The sequence below is a fragment of the Molothrus ater genome, chromosome 2, assembly GCF_012460135.2.
Source record: "Molothrus ater isolate BHLD 08-10-18 breed brown headed cowbird chromosome 2, BPBGC_Mater_1.1, whole genome shotgun sequence".
NCBI lineage: Eukaryota > Metazoa > Chordata > Aves > Passeriformes > Icteridae > Molothrus > Molothrus ater.
The window spans coordinates 74,854,518-74,879,596 of NC_050479.2; the positions used below are offsets into that span (position 1 = coordinate 74,854,518).

Genomic DNA, 25,079 nt, shown 5'->3' on the forward strand with positions numbered 1-25,079 from the left:
ATTGCATATTATATGTAAAATACTGGAGAGGATTTATCGTATGAAATTTAAATGCTCAAATAGGGTATGCAGGACTTGAACATGATCAGAACTGCTGCCTAGAGTACTTGAAGGAGTTAAAGAGGAGAAATAGGAACTGAACCAATTTTTTTTACAATAGTGATCTAGTATCAGATAATTCATAATTTATATAAATCAATTTTATGCCAAGAAATCTAAAAGGAAAATATATAGCTAGGTCATAATTAAATGCCAAAAAAATTGAAAAAACTACAGCCCCCCAGACTGATCATATTATTATTTTTGTATGACTATTGTGTGCCATGTAAAGTCTACATAAACTCTTCATTGCAAAAGCTAAATAATGAAAATAGCTGTGCATGATAATTATGTGCTTTGCCCAGTTAACATACACCATATAATTATGGATTTAAATGATTAACAATATAACTATGGTGCAAAAACAATTAATGGTTTTGTTGCCACTGAAATCTGTTTTGACAAAGACTAATGATACTTCACAGTTAAATAACTGCTCTGTAACAGCATTTCAATCAAGGCTCCACCATTACCAAGTACAGATGCATTCTGGATCCTTCCAATATTATAGAAAGAGACAAGATTGATTCTGATGGAAAGAGACATTTTCTTTTCCAGAATATATAATTATTATAATGTTGTGAATAAAATTTATGCTTGGTACAAGTATTGTGAAGGTTGTAACGCTATCTGAGAAAAAATCATGCAAAAACAGATTTTAATCTCAGAAGCTCATGGCTTCTGAGATTTCAAACAGAAATGAGTTGTGACCTTTTGTGTTAAGCAGTGAAAGAAAAGCATTCTGTGTCAGAAGAATGAATATTTAATTGGGGCTGACTGCTAGTGAATTTGGAAACACCTGTTACATGTGCTTAATGGCATTTCATCCCCAGCCAGCATTTCTTCTGTGAGCTAGATATCAAGGCAAATAGAATCCCCATGGACCACTGCATGCATGTGGATTAATCGGGGACAAATGACCAAAATTTCCTCGTAGTTTTTAATAATGTGCTAAAATCAAAACAGGAAAAGAAGCAACCATCCCCACCATGACATTCTGTACCATCTTAGCAAAACTGTACTCCACAGCATTTTATATGATATTTCCTCTGGGACATGATGGAAAAATCAGCCATGGGGTTCAGGAAATGACTACCCTGCTCTGTGCAGCACCTGAGTGTCCAGGTACCAGAACAACCTCTGGTGCATACAGGTCTTAAAGGAACATGGGATAAAATTTTCACACGTCCATTCTCAGTAGTAAGGATAGGGCCAAGGGGCTTTGGGGTGTGATGGTAAGAGCAAGAGAGCAGAGGAATCTTTTGTGTTGTACAGAAAGAGTCCAATCTCACGGGCCAGAGTAAAACTGTCTGTTAATCCATTAACATGGTTGGGAATTAAAAGCTGTAAAATGTTTCCCAAACAGATCATCTCGTCAACTTGCTAATTCAGTTGCAAATTCCCTCCCAGTCCTGGCTGCAAATAAAAAGCCTTGCTTGAAATAAAGCCAACTACTCAGACTATTTGTGTTTATGATTAGGGGATCTATCAGAGAAGATGAACGTACTCTTCTTCTAGCAGAGCTTTGCAGCAAAGTCTCTGCCTGACTGATTTTTCTGTTTTCTCCTAGGCCTGGGGACCTGATGCTCTGTAAATTGTCTGGCAAGGACTCAAGGAATTTGCAGGGAGGAGGCTCTTGATGGATTCCCCATGGAAATCCTTAGCAGAAAACTTTGTAAGTAGCAGAAAGAACAATTTCCTTTAAAGCTACACCTGTAGAAGTACATTAAGCATGCCTGGTGTAGCGCTTGGCCTTAAGGCCCAGCAGCCCTGGACAGGCCGCGTTGCTGCCATCAAAGTCACCCGACCTCACAGCCTCAACCATGGCCTCGTTCGAGCTGCTTGTAGGGAAAGGTGTCTGCTCTATCCCAGGGTCCAGCTGGGCTCAGGAATTGTTTTGGACAGTAATTATGGGCCCAAAATGTACTGGAGACCATTCTTGAAATTTAGCAGATTAATCAGGTGAATTCTGAAGCACAGCGACATTCCCTGGTGCCACTGATACACCAGGATCGATACAGCCTCAGGGAGCCTTATGACAGTGGAGCAAATGTCCTGGGCAGCAGCTGACTTCAGTAAAAAAGCAGCTCCAAGAGCTTTGCTGCAGCTCATTCCCAGGGCCTAGTCCCAGAATTGCAAAGACTGCAGACATCCTAAACAGATAGCTGGAAAAAGCCTCCTCCCCACTATTTTCCATTACAAAAAATGAAGTGTTGGTCTTGTATTCTGGGCTGGCCTTCTTCATGTGGGTAATTTGCAACAGGTTCCTCATGCCTGTGAACTTTACTGCTTTCAGCTCTGTTAAAAGCTGTAGGTATTGGCACATCCTTGTGAGCTTCCTTACAACACTTTTTATTTCAGTCTAGTTCTAGGGCAATTTAGGATTGATGAGGTAAATTTTTTTAAGATAAAACAAGGAAAAGAATACCCCATACAAACAGAAAATGAAAGTGTGATATCAAGTTTCCTGTATAATTTTCAACTAGATGATAGGCCACTGAAACAGTACTTATGAACAAAAGAGATTTCTCATAAATAGTAACATTTCTTGGATAATTGAAAAAAACATTCTAGTATGAAACAGTGCTTGGCCATTGATGTCCATGGGTTTGCTCTTGCAATTAAAAGCAAGAAAAGGAATAACCTCCATACTTGATAAAATAATTCTGAAAAATCTTTATCTTTTACTATCTTAAGAATTGAGCTACTTTCAAGACACTGAAGTAGATATACATGCTTGATGACATTCAGTGTTTCTATTCTTTAAAGAGAAAATTGAAGTTGGCTCCTTCACGAACTTCAAAGAACATGGAGAATTTTGGGAACCTGATATAACCTTTCCATTCCAATGGGGAAGGGAGATCACTGAAATTCTGGGGCAACATTTCCAACACTCCTACAGCACAGAGACTGTTTCATTCTGCAGAGTCCCTTGAACTGATGCTAATGGAGAATTTATCAGCTATGCTAAACTAGCAGCAGGGAACTGAAATGGAGCTGCTACAAAAGCCACGAGGCCTTTGCAATGTATGTCCTGAACTACCAATGGAATTGTGAAAATGGGGATGGATCAACTGGTATGCAGGAATTTTTTATGAGGAGGTTGAGGCATGTTATGAATTCATGGAAATATTGACATCTGAGTAGTTTGAGGATTACTATTCCAACACTGAAATTAAAAATTTCTCTAAGAATTCTGAACTGTTCTCAGTGCAGATACTAGCAACTGTAGTCATCAGCAAGCTCAGCTCTGAGTTTTGCTACTTTTGGTAACACCAGATACTGAAAATATTTATTTAGGTCTGTTGGAGATATTTTATTTTAAATATTGGAACTTTATGTGTCAACAGAATTGCTAACTATTATGGTATTCTGAAGAATCCTTCTCCAGAGCACTCTATACCATAATGTTTTCAGTTGTTAAACTTAACAGGTTTGATCTTAAATTTTATAATTGATGGTCATCTTAAAAGTCTGTCTTCATTTTGAATTGCCTAATTATGTACTTGTCTGTAGTGGTATATTACCTATGTTTAATATATATGATGGTGGATTTTTCATTTCTCAAACTAGACCAAGAATCCTATCTTTTTAAAAAGATCTGTCCACCATTCCATGAAAATGAATTAATGAGTGATAGTCTTCCCAACCAAGTTTTACAGTGGGCCAAGAATAGATGGTCTCTAACATTAATGAATTTTTAAGGGATATACAAACTATGGATGTTCTAATGTTTCAAGGAACTAATTGAGTAATTGTAGAACTTGCGTGAAACTATTAAATTTTATCTTGAAAATAAGTGAAAACTCACAGACCTGAAACAAGATTATGTTTCTTTTCTGTGACCCCAAGATTAAATAAAATGCACATATACTTCCTATTTTATGACTTATACTATGATAAATTAAATCCTGCTTCAAAAATTGGTATGCTTACCCCATAAACAAGTTCTCCCACCATCCCATTCCAGATTTTTGTCTCTGGATCCCTTGCTCCATATTTTCCATCAGGAACAATGGCAATTTTGTACTTGATACCAATATGTTTTGCAATTTCTGATGCCAGATCTACACAGTATCCTTCAAACTTGTCATTCCCTTCAAACGTATCATGGTTTTTCTTGAACATAACATATGGGGCTTCCTATAATGAAAGAAGTAGAACTGTAAAGGAGAAGTGAACCGAATATAGTCTGAAAAAAACCAAACATGTCATGAGCTGACTGAACAACACACAATTTATAAAAAGTTCATGGACAGTATTAGCAGGTTTAAATTAAAATGTATGAACAGAAATCCTTCTGGCAAGATAATACTTTTCACACTGATTTGGATTATACATTTCACAAGAATTATCAACCTTACTTTGTTTTAAATGACAGACCTTAGTGCAATACATGCTAAATTTAAAGTATGAATAGAGGTTGGGCCTATACAGTGGAAAGGGCTGTGAGATCATGAAGGTACAATGTAGACTTCTGACTTCAGTGAGTAAGCATATCCTCTAACATAGCGGGGTTACTGCCTATGTAATTTCAGATGCAGAGCCTGAGTGGCTTCATTTATTGAGGTTTAGAATGTATAGTTCCTAAGAGGCTACATACATTTTAGTGAGAACACAGAAATACATTCCCAAAGAAATATGCATCCTTCCTTTAAAATAAACAGTGCAGATTCTGCAAGGTTTTTTAGGATGAACTTCAGTGATATGCATGGACAAGAATGGTATTAAGTTGACAGTGACTTTACATGTTGTATGAAAAAGAAGTACCAAATATTTTGGGACAGTGAGTGCCATTGAGAACAAGTAAAACCTGTCTTGAAGATTGGATCTTGCATTCCCTGTATAAACCATACTATCAAAATAGTGAACATTATGCAACTGGGATATCAAGGTAATTTTCTTTTTAGCTCTATGTGAATTCAGATTTTAGAAATTATGAAGTAAAACTATACTTTCTGATGGTATTTTAAATTACTTCACATAATTCATATTCAGAGCCAGTTCCAGATGAAATATTTGTCTAATATAAGAGGTAATTTAGGTCACCCTTTGTTTGAATTTACATCACAAAATACTGGCAACTTAAGTTTTCTCTCTGCTATCCCTAGAAAATGTTGGTCTTTTGACACTAACCTTGGTAGTATTCTGCCCCATTCCCATCTTTCCTACAGATATAATTAGCACAAGAATAAAAATAAATTTAAATATGTAGTGCAGCAATGCCTGCTCCTCTGAGACGACAAGAACATCATCTGTAAGCAACAACAATTTTGTAACCTCTATTAGGTGTCTAACAAGGGACGATAGGTGGTATTACGTGGGTGCAGGGCAATGAGTGCCTTTGCCTGTATAGAGTTTGCATCTTCAAAGGAAAACTGCTGACTATTACCAGCAGCCTGCACTTTTCTTGTATTTCTATCCATACTTAAATCACCTTGATCTCAACCACTGGTCTTCTAGAGGGAGAGAGGGAGAAAAGCAGGGAGATCTTGACCTCTGCAGAAGTTCTTGATTTTTGGAAGTATTTTGGCCATGTGTATAAAATGTTCTTCCCCTCACAAAGACTTTTTGTTCACATGAGAGGAAGAGCCAAAATCTGTGCCTTTCCACATATGTTATTGCCACAAAAAAGTTTAAAATAAACAGAGGTGAAAAAGACTCTGTCCTGTCTGTGATTTATCCAACTGCTTGCTAGAAGGGCAACAAAGTCTGTCCACTGTCCTACATTTGTGAACTCTCCTTACAAGCTTCAGCTACATTGCTTGCTGTACCTCAAAAGCAATTTTGCTTTCCAAAGGCCAGAGTCAGTGGTTTCCAGCTCTTCTGATTCAGTCATAAATCCCCAGCCAAAGACATGCAACTACAGTCACACCAGGAGATAATTCTGGCAATGACTCAAAGACAGGCACAGTGTATGCCAGATCAGCTTAGTCCTTCCTCCAAAACCCGGACACTGTGCTTCTGCCTGCACCTCACCACTGGCAGGGCTGCTGCAAAAAAGCATTCTAACTGTTTTTGCACAGCAAAGCCAAGTGACAGATGCCTCAAGTTTTCTGTTAAAAGTTAAGTGCACTTCAGCCCTGCTAGCCAGGAGTTCTGTGAGGGAACACTGAGAAGGGAAGTGGAATGGCCCAGTACTGTCCTTGGTAGGTACACAGAGAGGTCATCCCATGCAGTCGAGTGACCACTAAGATCTGACAGGGATCTGTTGGGTACCTGGAGGAACTGCATTGGTTCTCTTCCTCATCCACCTCCCTTTCTTACACTGATCTCACAGATTTAGAGCAAAATAGAGCAGAGAGCGTTTTTCATAATGCAATTAGCTTATAGAATAAGGTAGCATGCCTTGCTGTGACTGCTTTCAAAGAAGCAGCAACTGAGTATGATCTGCCAGTGTGGAATGGCACAATTAAAGATAACAGCAACACCTACTATCATTAGCTTACTATGTTGATCTTTCCCTCCTAACCTATTTTATTCTTTAATTCTTGTGCCTACTTTACCTGCCAAGTAATCAGATATCTATTTTCAAGATAGAATTTAATGGGGGAATGCGGGTGGGACTGCATGTGAGTATCTGATAAAGATTGTTAAAAAAAAAAAAAGAAATCAAATAGTAGCCCTTGTTTTAAATCCTGTCCATTTCAGACTTTGAGGATGTCTCAGACTGATGAGGTGTTCAGTTGTTATAATAAAAAGACACTGAAAGGCAAGTTTTGCTAACAAGTAACTTACACAGATAAACTTTCAAGGTCACACTGTGAAGTCATGAAATATCTGAATTGATCAATAGCATGTACTTATCCATGCTCTTTTCTATCTGTGGCACTGAAAAAGACCTTTTTGTTTTGTATGATCCCTTGCAGTAGCATTTTCGAAGTTAGTAGTAATGTTGGTGTAATCATGGTAGTCTAAAAATGCAAGAGCTGCAAGTTGTCTGTGGAGAGGTATTATCTTCTATTAAATCAGCTGAAATAGCTGAAAACATAGGCCTACTTTTTAATTGTTTCCAGTTTTAGCATCTTGTCTAATAGAAAGATTATCTCTGCCCACCATCTTTGTGCTTACTATATTTTTGGACTATGGGCTTTTAACCTACTGGTATAAAACACACCTCTGACTTACTGATGAATGAGGTTTTATATTGCAATATTTGCAAGATTTCAGCTGCTTAAGAATGTTCTATGGAGTACTGAATCAAGGAAAAGTCCACATTGAAATGACCAATGACTAGCACGGAACAGATATTTGAAATGGTGCAAGCTTTACTTATATAATTCACAATTTCATAACAATACTTAACATTTGCAAATACAAGTTGATGTCTGCAACAATTACCTTTATAGATGTAAACAGATCATTCCACCACATTGCCACAAATTCATGTGTACAGTTAAATGCTCACAACTGATGATTCATACTATAAGGGAAGTTGGACAAAGTAACTAACCCAAATAACAAACAGATTTAAACTTGGTTCTCCTATTCCAAAGTGGATTTCAAAATATTCACCATTGCAAAAATAATTTGTAAAAGTGGCAAATATCTGTGCAAGGAAATTTCTAATTTTTAGAACAGGTGTGGGACACATTATCACACTTTATTCTGAAAGAAACTTCTGTAAATGTCAATGGAAGGTTTTTTTAGTGAATTTTTTTTCTTTTTCTTTTTTTTTTTCTTCTGAATAAAGTGTCCAGGATTCGGTTTGAAGTCTTTACTATTTTCATGCAACAAACTTCAATTTTTCTCCAGTCTACTGAAGAATTTAATTAATAAAGTTTCTAATGAAAAAATATCTTTCTATTATGCGAAAAAAGCCTATAATTAGAATTTCTGAGGTAAGACTGTATCAAGAGTATCAGTCAAAACAGTAAAGGTGATTCTCAGTCACCTAATGAAAGTTGCCTATCATCTTAGATGCCCTAACGTGACCTGCTTGACCCCAAGGTGCTGTTCTGCAGGTGCTTTGTGCTTGCCCTTTACAGATAGGTCTGATACCCTCAGTATAAGGCATCCACCTATAGGCCACTGAATCAATTTCGAAATTTTTGTGGAATTACAATCCTGGGGCAAAACTTATCCCACATGCCTGGAAAAGTGCATACACCAGCTAAAACATCCAGAAGAAGAGGTCACATATACAGCATGAGACAGGCAAGGGTGATCCTGCCAGTGTAAGAAATGGGGGACAGGCTGTGTATCCTAGAGCATCTTGAATGTCACTGAATGCAACTGAATCAATACCCTTTGTAAAGCCATCCACATCTGAACTGATCTGAATCCTGCCCTTGAAACTTAATCTGCCAACACCAAGGATACCTCATTCAGATATTGAACTGTAAGCACAATGCAGATGCAGCTCACCATCAAGCTTTGGTTTTAAAGGAATTTTGTGATTTTTAAGTTTTGCAGTCTCAGAGTTAAGTGCAGAGTTGGCTCTATCATGAAATGTATTGGAGAGTTTGGATTAGTCTTCTGAGCCAACTTCCCTAGATTCTTCCTCAACAAGTTGGGACCATATTTCTGAACCTGCAGAATTAGAGATGATCATTCTCCCTAGCTAGACAAGTCCCTTGCTTTACCTTAGTGTTAGAGCAGGGCTGCAAAGAGCGTCCGTTCTCCAGTCATGCAATAAGCCTACTGTGCATTTGGAGGTTATCATCCCACCCCAAAGGGAATGCCTTTGCACAGGTAGGAAATCTGTCCTTTCCAGAGTGCAGGAGGCTGTGCATCACATCAGGGGCAGAATAGGAGCTATAAATTGCAATTGGTAAAGAACATCAGCTGCCCCCTGCTGCCTCCTCTGTCTGGGCTGCTACTGCACCACACAGATAATGGGGATAGGCTGAGAGCCTAAACCAAATTTGTAAAATAACTTCTACGTGCTCTCACTGTGTTACAAATGAAGAAAACATTTTGCCAGGTAGAAAACACTGTACTAAGTTCTTTGGGTGCAGAGCTGATTCATTATAATGCAGTTTCTATACAACAGGCATACAGCCACACTACAGCAAAGTAAGCATAGACACATAAAAGCTGAAGAAACAGAGGACAAATCAACTTGTGCTATTTGGCTTTAGGCAAAAATTAAAGCGAGCCATGCTGAAAACCTGTAAGCTTTTCCTATGCTGCCATGACATCTGTCTTTGAAGACTGAAAAGTCTGACAGCACTGCTTGCAGAAGCTTTTCAGTTTAATGTTGGAAACTATGCATGCAACCAAAATTAAATGTGCCATCTACAATGGTTCATCTTCCCTTCAACATGAAGAGGGCAATGAAGAGGTGAGAAAGTCTCTGTGGCATTTGCAACATAACAAAGAAGAGAAAAATAACAAGAGCCTGAAAGTTATTCTAGTTAAATATTTCTTTTCTTTGTGTGTGTGATAATATTCTTGCAGATGCTAAATACATTGTCCTAGCAAGCCAATATTAAGAATCATGGTTCTATTCTGTCTTCAGCATCATGTGTGCAGCTCCCAGAGGAGTACATGGGAGATGGGCATGATAAGGCAGAATTCACCATATATTCTTATTCAAACCAAATTCCAATATATTTCTCTTGCACTGCGATTTTGAAAGATGGAAAGGGGACAGTTTTTGGTCAAGAAGCTGTGCTGCTTTCAATTAATTGCATTTATCCAAAAATGACATGCTGCATTAACACAGAGCATGCTTTGGAATACTAATTCAGCTTTTTGGTTTTGCAAACGATCCCATCAGTCCCTTCAATACAGGGATTGGAAAAGTTCTTTTGAAGATAACATTTATTATGCACATCAAAATGCTTCAATGCAAACATGACAGGCAAGATAACACATTTTAAAAGCTTTCTTGTTTTCCTTTTTTTTCCTTTCTGGTGAACAGAAACCTTTTCTATTACTTTTCCTTATTATATTTGACTCGCTTCTCCTAAGCTTGGAGCTATTTATGGAAATTACAGTATTCATGTGTGAGAGCTTCAGTCAAAGGTATCAGGATTGGTTTGAGAGGAAAATTTCGACTGAAAGCTTGTAATTCACATCGTTCTCTTCTCAGCTTGGCAAAGTTGAAGGTTAACATCATCTGTTCTAGACATTTCAGATTAGTCACAGAACTTTTCTTGGTGGTTCAGTGCCTGGTCATCCAGTCAGAGGAACAGTAATCCATATGGAAAAATTAGCTCAATGTTACTAGACTGGTGGTTAATACTTGAGCCTTAGTTAGGAATGTTCGCAGCATCTTGGGACTCTTTTCTTCCTTGATCAATTTCTTAAAATAGGATTCTTCATCAGAGGCTGAAAAGAGGAGGACTGTACTGAAGTACATTTTTTTCCATCACCAAGTCTTTTTTTTTTTTTTTTTTTTTTTTAGGAAAAAGATACATATATTTAAAATTCCCATGCAAAAATAAAATTAAAAGTTACACAATTTGGTTAGGAGTTACATTCTGAATTCCTGTATAGTAGTTTGGTTGTTTTGTATCCTGGAATGATAACCTTCAACGGGAGATTTGTTAAGACATAATTAATGCATAAGTGCTGATACAGACTGCTGAAAATCTGGTAATTAACTGTATTTTTAGATAGAACATTGCTTGATGCTTTCCTTTGGATTACTTTAAACTCTGCATTGAGTTAGAAAAATTATTTTTTTTAACACCTACAGAATATTCCTTCCCATTTGAGACACAGTTCATTGGGTTAACATGTCTTGTCTAAATGAGGCAGGCGAAAAGGGCAGTGAACTGAGATGTAAAATCTTAAAAGCGGTCAGGTAAAGGTCACCCTTTGCCAGTTGGCTTTGATAAACATCAGCTTTAAAGGGCATGTCTGACTTCAGAGGAAAAAAAAAGTTAAATATTTTGTTTAAAATACAGATTTGTAAGAAACAATTGTTTTGAAAATCGTGAATTAAAAATGTAAATGAATCAAGCAACTCATTCTCCTTTGCAACCACTCTTTAAAAACACAATAATCCTGGAAAATCAAATTCCAAATCTATATTGATTTTATTAAAATGGAAATTTTACTGCAATGCTGAATGAACATTAAGAATGCATCTACTAAATTCATGTTTTCATTCACAATTAAGAATAGATAATCCAGTTTTGACTGGCTGACTGAACCATACTACTTAGAGCTTTAGCTTTTAGTAAAGTCAATTATTGAGTTTATAATTTACCAAGAAAAAGGGACAGTGGCATTACAGTAATCTCATTTTATACCCTCTGTTCTATTCTGTCTATTTAAAGGTTTTGGGTTTTTCTTTTCTTCCACTGTTCTGTGAGTCAAGATTTACCAATTAGAGGTTGTAAGAACTCATATCTCTGAGACTTATTTTAGCAAAAAATGGAAAAGACTGAATTAAAGAAAAAGTTACCACAACTCAATTTTTAAAACCTGATTTCAAGTGAATCATTATATTAAATGCATACCAAAAAAAAAAAAAATCTGTGCAGACATGACAGTCAGTATAATTAAGATTTATGGCTCTCATCCTCCCACCAACCTAGGAACTGGCAGACTAAATTAGATCATAACTAGAAATGAGATTGTGTCACACACCAGCATAAGCATTAAAAAAAGAAACACCTTACCAAAATTGTAGTGACAACTACTGTTCTATTCTCAATGGCTGCAGTGTCATTTCCAAGTGTAGGTTCATGCTGAATCAAAACTAATTTATCCATGTCATTCCAGTAACCAACCTGAAAAATAAAATGTATATAATTTGCAGTAAGGTCTACATTCTGCATAACAACAAATATAAACTCCTGTAAGAACAAGAGTGATCCAAAGATGGTTTTGTCCAAAGAAAGTGCTGTCAGGTTAGATATTGGAGTATGCATCTATCACTTTGGGTGTACCCACTTGCACCCCTGCTGCACAGAGACAGAGCTGGTGTCACCTCCACTTCGCTGCTCCTGAATGATCTGAGCTACTCACTTCAACCAGAGACACAAGGTAAACCCCATTTTCATTACCTTGAAGCCTTCCTGGGGCATAAATGAGATATAAGAATTTTTTCTACCCACAAGAATATTTTTGTTTGTTAGTCCTTCAGATCTTTTGGTTTTAGACAGAGGAATAAAAGACATCTGGATGACAGTTTTGCAATCCCATGGCTGATCTCAATTCCTTGCTCCATCATGGGCTTCCCAGGAGACCCCAGCTCCGGGATTTATACCAGGCTTGTTCCACTTAACTGCTAGCACTGACCTTTTATTACCTACATTAGAAATCCTGTTATTTGTGCTTTTTTAACACTCACAGGACAGACAGTACCACCAGGCAGTGACTCAGCTCATGCAGGATAAGCATCCCTCCCAGAAAGGTGCTTGCTTTTCCCACTGACTGCAAAGCATGGTGAGACTGAATTCTTCCTAAATATATCTCTAGGAAGTGCCTACAGAGAGGTGGAACAAATTCGGTTTTTCTCTCCTTGGCTGCATTTAGGCTGCCATAACCCTTCCCCGCACAGCTTTAGGGTAAAACAGCTGCCCTTGCTCATTGCTGGCAATGAATCCTCTAGAGTCACATTTGAATCAGTTGTCCTTGTAATCCCATGGAAGAAAACCCCCAATGCTATTCTTTCCCCCTTCTTGCCCATTCTCTTTTCTACAGATACATCATGGCTGTCTGTGCATCCACTGACAAGGCTGCTGGGGCTTTTTTCCTGACCCAGCACTGACAGCTCCATGTCAAATGGACAACATGAACACAAAGCTGTCAGTAGCACAGTGTTCAAATCCCACTTCAAGGGGCTCCCCTGCTTGCTGAGAACTTAGTGAACTGGGAGGCTGATCATTCTGCCCAGCATGATTTAACAGACACATGATCTAAAAGGTTTCTACCAAAGAGATGCAATTGAACCAGGCACGGCTCAGTATCTGGGAGCACCTGGGGACAAGTCAGCAGCAACTGCCCCTTGCTCCCTTCCTTGATTAATTAGGAGTTCAGGAGACCAAGAGCTGGAAGAGAGGAATGCCTTGTTTACCTTACTAGAAAAGGAACAGAATTTTAATGGAAAGTGGGCTCTGGGCATAACTTCAATGTGAAGCAACCACGCACAAACTGTATATACAAAAGTTCTGGAATATTTAGTTGAAATGTTCCTTTTCTTTTTGAGATTGCTCTCACAGCACTGGAGACTTGATTGAGGTGTCTGCAGCTCACAGGAAGTGTCAGCAGTGCTGATATAGTGAGGAGGAAGGTTTTCTTCCTGGTAGTATGCACTTCTAACAAATATTCTTTTTCAGCCAGAAAGCCAGACAGCCACAGATAAAATTGATTATTGAAAATGTGGAGTTCTTGTCAAAAAAATGTGACCAGCTCAAGGCAAAATATGTACACCAAAATCTGGCAGTTTGGGGAACTATTATGATAGTGAATGATGATTTTTCATTGTGCAATTCTTTGCTGCTATAAAGTTCAGAAGGAAAGCAGAAAATGAATGATATACTGTGCTACAGAAGTAAGTACCATATGAAAATTCAGACAGAGATAAAGGCATTATTTGAGAAATGACAGGCGTCTTTTAAAGGAATTTTAGCTTTTGTGCATTGGTGTGAGCTTGTATGTATTCGGTGCTAACCTGCACTAAAGTAACTCTGAAACTAGATTACTGAATAAATATGAAAGATATGTCATGACACTTGTATAAAAGTATAGAGATACACAGTCACTCTGAGAGCACTAAATAACAGTATGCTTTCCCATAAATACCTCAGCTCCACAAGGAAAAAAATTCTCAAAGGATAGGATTGAATTTAGCTATAATAAAAATACCTCCAATTCTATTTGGGTTGCAATTGAAACTTCATGGCAGTTGCATCCACTTATACAGAGGCTGAATTTATCTTTTAGGGAAAAAATACTGCAAAAATATTTGCCTCAAAGTAAATTTGCCATTAACATTTTGGATTTGAATGAACAGGGTACTTTCTGAAGGCCTGTGCACCTTGTAGTAACCACTGAAATAATCCTGTTGGAGCTCACAAGCCACTGAGAGCAAGAGAATACGGAAACATTTTGATAACTAATTTTCATGTTGCCATGTTGGAATTCAGAATCCAAATCTTAGACTGTCCAATGCATGCAATGTAATGTATATACTTTGTCTACTTTTTCTTTTCCATTTTTTTTTTCATTTTATTGCCTACATTAGACCAAATGACTTCCAGAGGTCCCTTATCATTCACCATGCATCCTAGCTGGTGATAGGATGCATGGTGAATGACACAATTACAGAATTATTGAGCTGGGAAGCGACCTCTGAAAGTCATTTGGTCAAACCCCTTTGTTCAGCCTAAAGCCACTTGCCCAGGACTGTGTCTGGATGGTTTCTGAATGTCTCCAAGGATAAAGACTTCACAACCTCCCTGCACAACCCCTGGCAGTGCTTGGTCACTCTCAGAGTAAGAAAAAGTATTTCCTAATGTTCAGAAGGAACCTCCTGTGTTTCAGTTTGTGCTCATCGGCTCTGGTCCAGCGCCTGGACACCAGTGTAAAGCCTGTATCACTTGATCACAACCCTCCAGTCACAGGAGCCATTCCACTACCTCTCTGATCCTTGTCCTCCCATCCTTTCCCCTCACTAGCAGGTTTTGTTACTGCTCTGCAGAGAAGAACCAAGTAAGAAGTGCTGCATAAATGGAATTAATGTGAGCATAGGCTAATATTTCCTGTTTTACTAAACCATGTGGAATCTGCCTCTGTCTAGCTGTGCCATTTTTTAATGGTCTCTTCACATATTTAAAGCTGTGGGCAACAAAAATCACTTTTCTAAAGATTAGATCCATGCATTACTCTGACTGGAAAGGCAGCTGGGCTACTCATAAGTCATGTTATGTTGGACATGAGAAGAAGACATTAATAGTGAAGGCCTCTTAGTTCAATCAAGTACAGTCATTTCTCACATATTATATAGGATTTGTCAGGCTGGACTACAGAACTGGTCCAATGATCACATATAAAGCACTATCTAATACATGAGAAATAAATTCTTGTGAGTAGCCAGATCTGTCAAAGCTGTTATGACTTGTTATGTCAAATACAGGTGAAGACTCAGGAGTAGCAGAGAGGCATGACTGAAAGGTAAGAAAAGCTCCTTGGGCCTCTAGCACAGCTCAAACATAGCTCCTCTGTTTGCAATCACCCTCCCCTTAAACTGCAGGCAAGAAGAGAGGAAGGAGACATCCCTGCAGTGGTGCCAGACCGACACCTCTCCCGTAACAGGTGACAAAGCTTGAAACATCAACCCTTTTCAAAAGTTTGCTGACAAGTAAATTCCCTAATGAGTTACTGAAGTTGTGACCTAATTAAACACATCTATTTGCACCTTGTCTTTCCTCCAGTACAAGAGGGAATAGGGGATGGAAAGGGCATAATTAACTGTTTCCTCCAGTGTACCCCAGCCACCCATATATCCTCCTGGCTGGCAATGGTGTGGCATGGAGACTGGAAGGAAGCAGGGCTGGTATCAAGATCAGACACATTTTTTGGCACAAGACAGCAGACTTGCCAAGAGAGGAAAGACAAACTCACCTTTCCCAATTAATTCTTCAGCCATCCGTCACACTTTCAAAAGACAACTGCACCAACAGGCCTTATATGCAGGCACATGCTTTGCTTTGATCTGCGGCTCTATACTGTGATGTAGTGGCAATTTTTTCATCCAAATGTCTAATTCTGCTCTGGGTCTGCAGTTTAGCACTCTGCCTTCTCAGCTCTGTGGCAGGTAACTGTCTCCAGGGTAGTTCACCTGGTAGTATTTACTGCACTTGTCACCTCTGGCCAACAGCACAGGACTATTTAACTCAATTTTGATTGCTTTGGCCCTACTCAAGCAGCCATGAGTACCCTATTCACCATCACCTGCCCCCTTTTCTTGTTCTGATGTCCTCATAAGCAAAATAGATCAAAATGACTAAAAAAAAAAAGAAAATCCTTGAGCTTGAGTACGTTTTCTGCTTTTATTTGTTTTATACTGTGATAAGTCGACAAATTTCAGCATAGAAGAGAAAGGATCAACAAAGTACCCAAGCTTATATTTTCAAAGTGATAGGGCTGAGTGATAATGAGCATTCAGTCATGAAGGATCTGCTTAGACATGTATTAATGTGCATTTGCTTGCAAGCAACCAAGCCAATCAAGCACACAGGATTAGATACTGCAATAAATTTCAGAAAATGCAAGTATTCAGGTCATTCTCTCTTCCTCCTCTCTCCTCTTCTGTCCTTTCACCCTTAAAAGCCCAGTGTTAGTTACAGCCTATGCTTCATGTTTGCACAAAATGTACAAGTCAACTTGCTTAAAAATGCAAGTAATTTTCAAGACAGAAATCTTGGGATAAGATACAAGAAATATCTACTATTCAGAATTCTGACCATTTGCACCCAGCAGCCTAGCAACATGTCATCCAACTGATATTCATTAGTATGCTTGACTGACTGACATCCCACCACTCCAAGATGCACACTTGTTTTTGTGTTCCCCAATTTGAGGCACTGAATCATAGCATCTAGTAGAAAATGCAGCTAAAAACTGCTTTCACCTGAAATATCCATGTACTCAGTGTATTATACCTTTTCCAACTGCAGAGTCCACTTTAATATAAGTCTGCATAACCATTTCATCATACACAACTGATTCATATGGTATGAGGAGAGCAATGTCAGCACATACCTTCCGAGGGCCAGTATTTTTCAGCTCAAAGACATCCATGGTGTAGTTGACCCTGCGACCGTAGTGGTCGAACTGAACATTTCCGGTCAAACCTTGTATTCGAACCTACAAATGGAAGAAAAACCATTGTGAAGATCCAGTCTTATGCTTTTTACTTCAAATGTCACAGAGCAGTACAAGTTATCCTGGCTACATCCTTAGATTACCACAAGAACCCTACTGTAGAACAGTTCAAAGAAATAAAGTTGGCTGCTTTCTTTATATTCTTTTTTCCTGTTGAACCATGCTCAAAACAGGCTTAGATATGTCAGTATCTAACTGCTAACAAAGACACAAAGTGGACCTTCCCTTCTTTCATGCTGTGCAGATCAACACCTTCCAGCTGCAGGTTCTAAAGAGAAATAAATTTTTTACTATTCTCATTACTCCTGGGTTCATATGAAAAAACCTAAAGGAAGTCTGGCCTGAGCTCACGTGTCTTTTTAGCTCCCACTCCCACTTGACAACAACCTTAGCCCCAGCAAAGCAGTTTACTATCAGGGAAGATAATACAGGGCTGATATGGATAGGGCTTGAAAAGGGTGTTTTCAAAGCATTAGAATGAAGAAGGCCAGATGTGAAGCCTTACAATTGGCTGTGGCAGTTTCCCACCACCAATGCCTCAGCTGAAACCAGAACACTTTTTCTTTCTTTCAGCACTTTATTGTGTTGCTGAAGGATACCCAAGCTGTGGTCCTTGTCCCAAAGAAGTCGTGGCCATATTGCTGATGGCTTCGATTTTACCAGGATCTGGCCATGAAAACCTCTTTGGCAGAATTTGAAGTCTCATGCTGTCTGCCTGAACACAGAAGCCTGACTTAATGTTTCTCTCAATTGTTACAGATCTGTGCATCTGCACAGAATATGTGAAGCATACAAAATGCTTTATTTCTCTCCCTAAGAGTCAGGATATGGCTTGAAATCACTTACTCTTTCCCTCTGTCCATTTTTATCTGCTGATTTTTCTCCAGGACTGAAACCTTGGCTTCCAGGCACGGAGCTGCCAGCTCTGTCAGCAGTCACTTTTCCTCAACAGTTTCTCCTGAATGGAGTCTCCTCATTTGCAATGATTTAAATTCTACTGCAGGATTTTTATTTTTGTTACTATCCCATTCAAAGGAAAGGCTAAATCATCTTGACAGAGATCTGGAACTTTCTAGGTATCCATATTCATCAGGAATTCAAAATCCTGAAATAACCCATAGCTCTGGGTTATTTCTTTTTAAAGAAAAAAACCCCAATTTCCCTGGGAGATGTCTACTTTTATTGAAGATGACAGAAACATATTTGAAAGGTTATATTATGTGGTTATACCTTTTTTCTTAAATGACAATACTGTACAGCCAGGTTATTTGCAATAACAACAAATGAACTCAGCAGTACAGTGGAGGAAGTTCAAACTATCTCAAAAGATCTAACAGTACCTTCAAATAGTAGTAGTTCCTCTTGGCTTTCATTCCAGGTTACAAATCAGAACAACCTGAACAGTCCAATCTGCTTGCAACTTCCAAGTAAAAAATAATTTTCCCTCTCCTATTACTACCCTAGTGCATATTGTTTTGCAAGTCATATAGCGTGCAACTGGTATCAAAAATTTTAAAAGATCCCTAGAACAAAGCCTCCCCTTACCTGTTTTAATGTCCTCTCCATATCAATTCCTTGACCCCATGGGGCTGCAGGGTTGGCAAGACAATCACCAGCATTTCCTCTCCTTGAAATATCAATTTTCTGTCTTCTAAGATTACGGAAAGTTTCAGCCATCACGAGTACTCCATCATATGTCAATGCAGATGTATACTAAATAGATAGACAAACACAGCCCTTCAGAGTTGACAAAAAAAAAAATCTGCTGTTTCAAGATAATTCTAGTTTGATTCATTATGCAGCTGTTTCTATACCTTCATTTAGAAAACAGCTCTCCTCAAAATCAAAAGCAATTTTGTCTAAGGGACAAATGTAGGACATTCCAGTAGGTACAGCTTTAAAATTGTATTTCCTAAGGGTAGAAAAATCTGCATCTTAAGAATTAATTAAAAAGAAAACAAATTAAACTTGAAGTATTCAAGTACTTTTCCTTTTTTTTTTCCACTTGACTTATATAATAGGGAATAACCCCATCCACTCAACTTACTCAAAAAAAAAAAAAAAAGGAAACAGTAACTCACTGAGAAAAAAAAAAACCAACAAACCCTGACAAAATGCGCAGCTGATGAGCAGGCATTCAGGCTACTGGAACTGTTAGGAAAGATCAAGAGTAGATTCTTCCTATTGGAAAACCTGTGTTGGATCTCTGCCTGATAGGTACCCTGAGCAGTCTGTGTTTCTACACTAACTATAGCTACTGCTCTAGGTTGATAACATGCCAAACGAAACATTTAGAACAAGTCTTGAGCAGATGTTAGCCTGGAGCCACATAAAGCACAAAGGGGTGCTTTCTCAGTATGGTCCTCCGATAAAAACAATGCATCAGGAAAAGTTGTTCACATGCTCAGGGCTGCTATTGATATGCATGCTAACTCCCAAAATTCAAATTCCATTATTCAAATCTAATTTCCTTCCTTTCCTTTGTCTTGCAGATTATAAGGTCTCTGAAACATGATTTATCTTTATAGCTTCAAATTTTGGTTATCCCGAGATGAATTATGTGTGACTCCAATTAATCATGCTGACTTCTCAGAAGCAGACAGAATAACCCTGCTTTTGTCACAAGGTGTCCTATAGGTAGAATTTTTTCTGTCACCAGTAACTGGTGAGTCTTCATTCCAAGCCCTTGCTTTTGGTTTGTTTCTTTTTGTTTTTTTGGGTTTTTTTTTAACACAAATTTTTGAAGTGTCACTGATTCTGTAGCTATGTCTTGTAAGACCCATGTTGATGCTCTCTTTAGACTTTACCAAACTACCAATGTCCCAGCCAAGGGAGGGCTGGTTGCTTATCTTTGCATAGTGCCCAGCACAAAGGGGCCCATTTTCAAGCACGTCTGGCATGCATTAGTGCATATAATAACGGAACTACTTTGTTGAAGTCATATTTACAGCTGTGATGTGATTTGCCTGCCAGGAAAATTATATGCCTAAGAAACATTATTTATCATTCTGTGAAGGATTAGGATAGAAGAACTCTGGGATGAGATTTAACTTTAAAATCACGCCTATGTGTGATTTCTACATGAGGCTTTGAGGTGGAAAATTTCCAGAGGAAACCCCATATGAAAATTTAAAGGTAGCAAATTTACAGTTAAAGTAATATCTCATCCAGAAGAATTCATCTGTCAGGAAAGATCTGCACTCCAAAGAAATCTAGATAATTAGACTAATTAATGTAAATTTTATTGAAATTAAGTTGTCAGTTAAGCATTTGACCTTTATCTGCTGTCGATAATGGGGTGAAGCTGGAGAATAAGTGACAACAGACATTTAAGTACATCAGCAAAATGTGTTGCAGTTTTCATTTCCACCATATGAATGTAAGGATAGGCATGATTAATGGCCAGTAATAGTAAGATCAACTGCCTTCTCCTCTGCCTAAATATTAAAGTCTTCATTCATGTATTCAACAATGTTATTCAGAAATTAGAACACTGGAGTGATATCTTTGGTAGTGCTTCAGATCGGGGAGTACCTTTGGTGGGGTCTCAGATCCTGGGTATTCTCTCTGGTCCAGTTTCTTCCAGCGCTGCATCAGCTTAGTTACCATTGGGGTACTGAAATCCACTAGCTGAAATCCAGTCACATTGGCTCCCCCATGCATAAATCTCTCCAGAGAAATATCTTTGAATCCCTAGAAAATCAATTTAAGATTTTGTTTTCCCTCCTACGCCACTGTGGGTCCAATCTGTTCTAGGTCAGCATGTCAGAATAAAGAATGCGCAACAGTAGGATCCCATTAGAAGGCAAAATTTTAAACCAGGAAATAATGTTGAACCTTCATTCATAACTTCCATTTGTGTAATAAAGAAAAAAAAGCCAAGAAATAGATTTGCCACATTATTGCTAGGTTGGTCTTGACAGCTAAGCAACACATTGTTGGGAATGGCAGACAGTTTTTAAAGAAGTGCCTTTGGCAAATAAACTGAAAAATGTCTGCAGAATATCAAAGGCTTAATCCAATTTCCATTAAAGTTGTCATACTGGAATAAGCACTGTACTAATGCTTTAAATATGCATCCCTTTTTTGTTTTTGCATGTTAAAAAAATGAACAACCCTACTCTGTAAATACATTTACTCCTGTATTCATTGTTTAGACTGAAAATGAGATAATATATTAGACATTAGAAGACAGAGACAGCACATAAGGATCTCATTGTTAGTGCAAGGAAAACAACATCAAAATAACACTTCTGTTAAAAAGGATTGTGGTAGCTCTTAGATCTGTTACATATTGAAAATCTAGAGTGAATCCCAACACTGAAAGAGAAGATAAAGCACAGATATATCTCCTGACCTATTGGTTTCTCTGGCTAATCTGTTCAGCACAATTCTTTACTGGAATTTGCCTTTAGAGACAGAACTGAACTTCAACGAACTGCACAACACAAACTGTTAAAGCACTAAGAAGCAAGCATAAATCTTTCTCCTTTCCTGGCTGCTATGTCTAAGGTTAGCTCAGAGGCATCTTATTTTAATTTTCTTAAATTCCTCTGATTGATACTTATCAGTGAAAATACAATTGAAAATCTAGAAATATTTAGGAAAAAAAAATTGTGGGGTACTGGGGTAAGGGCTGAATATCCCAGGGGAAAAGCACTTGTTAAGGACAGAGATTTGATTCATGTCCTAAGGGTTACTGACACTAGCTATAAAAGGTGACGCAGCAGGACGTTATATTACCCACATAATTGAACAGACAGTAGATAACAAAGTGTGCCCCTGCTGAAGTAGATCAGATGTGCCTGTCTCCACTGCATACCTCACTAGCAGATTACTGCAACATCCAGTTCCTTGTTTACAGCAACTATTTTACATGAGAAAAATTACTTAGGGAACTATAAAATTGTAATGATGAAAAATCTAATTTATAAGACCTAATAGTACAGATGTCTCATTTGAAACACCTGAGGCTTTAAATATAATCTGAAGTGGTACTAAGTGAAGGTTCAAGTGCAGCAAAGCACAATAAAATATTTCATGTCAACTAAAATTCCTTGAGGGTGAGTAGAAAGCAAACAGTTTAAAGCATGCATTATACTCTGTCCTACATTCACTGTGCTTTGCCAGGCAGGTATTTTGGCTTAAAGAATGAGTCATTTAAATAATAAAATACTGCATTTGCTCTTTCTTTGCCCTCTTCTGAACATTAGCTGTGTGAATGTCCAATTTAGCCTTAAAGTAAAAATACTGAAGTAGTAATTTGACTGGAAATAGCTGATCTTACTGGAAAATACATGTTCCCTGGGGAATGTATAAAAGTTACCTCTAGAATTCTTGTGTTACTAATAACAAAAAGATGAGTCAAAAATCATTATAGTTCTAGTTTAATTCAGCTTCAAGATATATGTATCAGTTCTTTCTCCTACCTTGATTTTGATAAAATTTAGGAGTATTACTTACTATACTGCTGTGCCCTTCATATCTAGATAGCTGCAATAAGAAACCCAAGTTCTTTTACACATCATAAAGAATGTATTATGTACAAGCACATATTAGAGACAAATGGGAAATACTGTGTGAAGTGCTATAACTTCAAAGTAAAACTGAGTGTTTCACTTACCGAGTAGGGGTATAATTCTAGAAAAGTATCTTACCAGGTTGGCAACAATATAATGGTATCCTTTAACATGCTTTCCCACGCTCACAATCTGTGGGAGAGAAATAAGACAAAAAAGGAAAAACAATGTCATACTGTTTTCTCTATAAAGGTGCTTTCATAGAAAGCTAGATATAAACTGAAATATATAGCAATGGTAATATTAGGCTGGGAGTCTTTTTGTAATAATGTAACTTTCCAGGGGCTTAATAATGGGAAAAAAGTTAAAATTACAGTGAGTAAAGTAATGAACTGGTAATCTGAGTGCCTTCTGTATTGAAAATGTTACTGTAGTATATACTATTTTACCAAATAGAGCAATTATCTAGGGGATAAAAATTCAAAAGGAGGAGATGTCACACTAGCTAAAAAGTCTACCCCCTGATTTACTTTTTTGTTTAAAATAAGTGCAGAATTTATGAATCAAAGTGGGGGCTCTGATAAGAGACTGAGCGAGCTGAGGTGCACCCTATAAAAAGGACTCTGAATTTGCCATCTCTTCAGAACAGTGAGAGGTGCCATTGTTTAATATTATCAATTTTCTCATCTTTGTGAATACTTAGTTTGTTAAATAAATGGTTTTCTTCCACTTCTTTTGAAAGAGATTCATGCCTCCCAAACAGGCAGGGGAGGGGCTGCTTGAATTTGCTTTCTAGAGGGACCTCGTTGGAGATTTCCTTCCTAAATTTGCCTGAAACCAGGACAATAGTCTACAATTAAAGTGCTTGTATTTAAAAACCAAAACATAAGCCTAAAAAAATCACAAAAGACACTAGACACCCAAGCCATGACCAGATTGTTACCCTTGGTATAAATGAATTTTAGACTTAATAAAACTCCCAGATCAGTGATTTATTACAACTGCTGACATTTTATTGGGGGTGGTAGAGATGGAGAAGTCACTTTCCCTATTACAAGCTCAACACATGCGAGACAGATACTCTCAAGTAATGAATTTTCCCATATAATAAAAATTTTCAAGTCCTGGCTTGAAACTGGCTTCAAAAGAATTATGATCCCTGATCCCAATCAGGACTATGATCTCTGATCCCAGTAAAGCTTATACGTCTGTACTCATTCAGCAGTGCATGGTAATATAATATTTACCTCCTCATTACAGGGAAACTGATATAGGGTAAAAAAATTACATTTTTAAATAAATACTACATCACAACCTGAAAGTTATTAAGTGGACTGACATAATATAAAATCATAGAATCATAGAATGGTTTGGATTGGAAAAGACCTTACAGATCATCTAGTTCCAACATCTCCCAACTCTTTCTCCTCGGATCTGTTCTTAATCTATTCACCCTCATCTTGGGCAAATCTCCTTTTGAGATTTATTTCTGTGCTTGTTCCTAGGAAATGCATGTAGATACTACTGCAGAATTCTTGGATTTGATGTGAATAATACATAACATATTTGAAAAACCTGAAATTTGATGTTTTCATTGTATTCTCTCAAAACTTGTTTCTTTGGGTGAGTGACACAAGTACACAGTTATGTATCACGGAGTTGTCTTAACTTCCCTTACAGTCAGTGGAAAGAGCAGTCACTTTGAGGAAATGATTCAGCTTATTACAAAGCACATGTGTAAAACTAATTAGACAGCTTGTGCCCTGAAAGTGTGTATTTTTCTGCATTGACTAGAAAGAGTTGATGGGGATTAGCTCTGATGCAGACACCTACATTTTATTTGCCTAATGTTAACTGAGATTAATTTCACCCTAAAAATGTTGATTATGTTGCCAGAAAAGAGAAGTAATGGCTTCTATTTTCAACCAAGATTGGATACAATTCTGACTTTGAATTTGGAAAGTGTTACAGCTATTGGTCACACAGACCTTGAAAACTGGGAATTGGTTATAGTCCTGGGAAAAAGTGCCTGTTTAGTGAAATAGTTTTCTGTGAACATGTCATAGTTTTGAATATCCAAACTAGACATGCTGTCACCTTTCTTTCTCAAATACTCAAATATGCAGAATATGATCTACAAACCAGGATATGAATTCTTGCTACCCGAACCACCCCCTTTTGCTTCACTGCATTTCTGCCCTGAGAGACACTGAGGCAATGAACTCAAGTGTCTTTGTATTGGGGAAGGAGCTTGACAGCTATTCAGTCTGGAGTGTGAGGTCTCTCACTTTCCTTCTCTGTTCTTTAACTGGTTAAGAGTGGCTAAAGTTTTGAGATGAGACCTCAACCAATTCCATTAATGTAAGAGTAGATATTACCCAGAAGCCAAAACAGGCCTGAGATTTTGTCAGATGACAGAGTGTTCCAGAAAGCCTTTGCTACAGAAGTTCATTAAGTCTGGGGGCATTTAAAAACCCCAGGTACTTCCTTGTGCATCTGTCAATTCAGACCAAAAGGCCAAGTTCAATCACAGCCCAGAGGGAAGGCAAAGTGGCATTGTCTAACATCTACATTAGCAAATAAGGCAGCTGGTGGGATAAGATTGTGCAGCAAGTGTTGGTGCTAAGGAGCTGGCATCCCTTGCATACATTTTGGGGATTTACAATGGAC

General features: G+C 37.9%; 1 protein-coding gene across 8 annotated transcripts in view; it reads right to left on the reverse strand.

Moving 5' to 3' along the window:
• The window catches only part of GRIA4 (glutamate ionotropic receptor AMPA type subunit 4), a 215,581-nt gene that overhangs the window by 52,167 nt on the left and 138,335 nt on the right, over positions 1-25,079 (reverse strand). For 7 of the 8 annotated variants that reach the window (XR_004981264.2, XM_036393816.1, XM_036393727.1 and 4 more), the window contains exons 5-10: positions 22,548-22,601; positions 20,425-20,583; positions 18,436-18,603; positions 16,768-16,872; positions 11,679-11,789; positions 4,036-4,242 (exon numbers count right to left, since the gene is read on the reverse strand). Coding sequence is in view for 7 of the 8 variants with exons in the window: in XM_036393816.1 (XP_036249709.1) it covers positions 4,036-4,242; positions 11,679-11,789; positions 16,768-16,872; positions 18,436-18,603; positions 20,425-20,583; positions 22,548-22,601 (804 nt within the window). In the remaining variant the exon portion in view is untranslated. Of the gene's footprint in view, positions 1-4,035; positions 4,243-7,347; positions 10,378-11,678; positions 11,790-16,767; positions 16,873-18,435; positions 18,604-20,424; positions 20,584-22,547; positions 22,602-25,079 lie in introns of those variants that run through there. The other variant, XM_036394285.2, reaches the window with a different exon arrangement.